The sequence below is a fragment of the Antrostomus carolinensis genome, unplaced genomic scaffold, assembly GCF_000700745.2.
Source record: "Antrostomus carolinensis isolate BGI_N321 unplaced genomic scaffold, ASM70074v2 scaffold39875, whole genome shotgun sequence".
Classification (NCBI taxonomy): domain Eukaryota; kingdom Metazoa; phylum Chordata; class Aves; order Caprimulgiformes; family Caprimulgidae; genus Antrostomus; species Antrostomus carolinensis.
In genome coordinates this window covers 407-1058 of record NW_010315017.1, presented here as the reverse complement: position 1 = coordinate 1058, position 652 = coordinate 407, and the positions used below count along the sequence as shown (strand labels likewise).

Sequence of the window (652 nt, the reverse complement as noted above, 5' to 3'; positions counted from 1 at the left end):
AAGTTATTGTGCTTGCTAGCAAGAGCTACAATCTAGTTGGGTAGCAAATGTGGCTAGCAGACACCCCCGACAGCCTTTTGTCATTTCAGCACCATCTATAGTTCTTTGGAAGCTGCTAGAGGCAGCCCTGGGAAGTTCTGCTTCCTGACAAGAGGCACAGACAGGGGTACCCTTGACCTCCTGGGAAAATTACCCAAGCCACCTGCCCCTCGGGGTTCACAAGTACACATTGAGCGTCTGGAGGATCATCTGGCGGCACAGTGGGCAGTTGCGCTGGTAGATGGCCTGCTGCAGGAGGACTTCTGTGCACTCCTGACACAGGCACAGGTGCCTGCAGGGCAGAAGCAGGACTGTCTTGGTTTGGTCTTGACAGATGACACATTTCTTACGTTCCTCTTGTTCTTTCAGAAGCATCCAGGGGTCGTTATCTGGAGCACCCTCACCATTCACAGCTGCTGCATTGAGCTGCTGCCTCCTCGGAGCTTTCACCCAGGAGGTGCTCGGTTCCTCCCTGGGTGGCTGGAGACGCTGTCCTGCCACAGCACTTCGACTCAGAGTAGGACGCGCTTGTGGGACTTGCTCTGCATCCAGCTGGTCCTCGTGGTTGGCCGGCAGCGTCAGCCCGGCAGCAGGCGCTGGGCCCAGGATGGGG

General features: G+C 56.9%; 1 protein-coding gene across 1 annotated transcript in view; it reads right to left on the bottom strand.

Annotated features, from left to right (window-relative positions):
- Positions 1 to 216: 216 nt before the first annotated feature.
- RNF26 (ring finger protein 26) overlaps positions 217 to 652 on the bottom strand; it is a gene marked incomplete at its 5' end in the record, with an annotated part of 837 nt that continues 401 nt past the window's right edge. Inside the window, 2 exon segments of the mRNA XM_029084919.1 lie at positions 217 to 631; positions 633 to 652. The exon segment at positions 633 to 652 is cut by the window's right edge and continues 233 nt beyond it. Coding sequence (XP_028940752.1) covers positions 217 to 631; positions 633 to 652 — 435 coding nt within the window.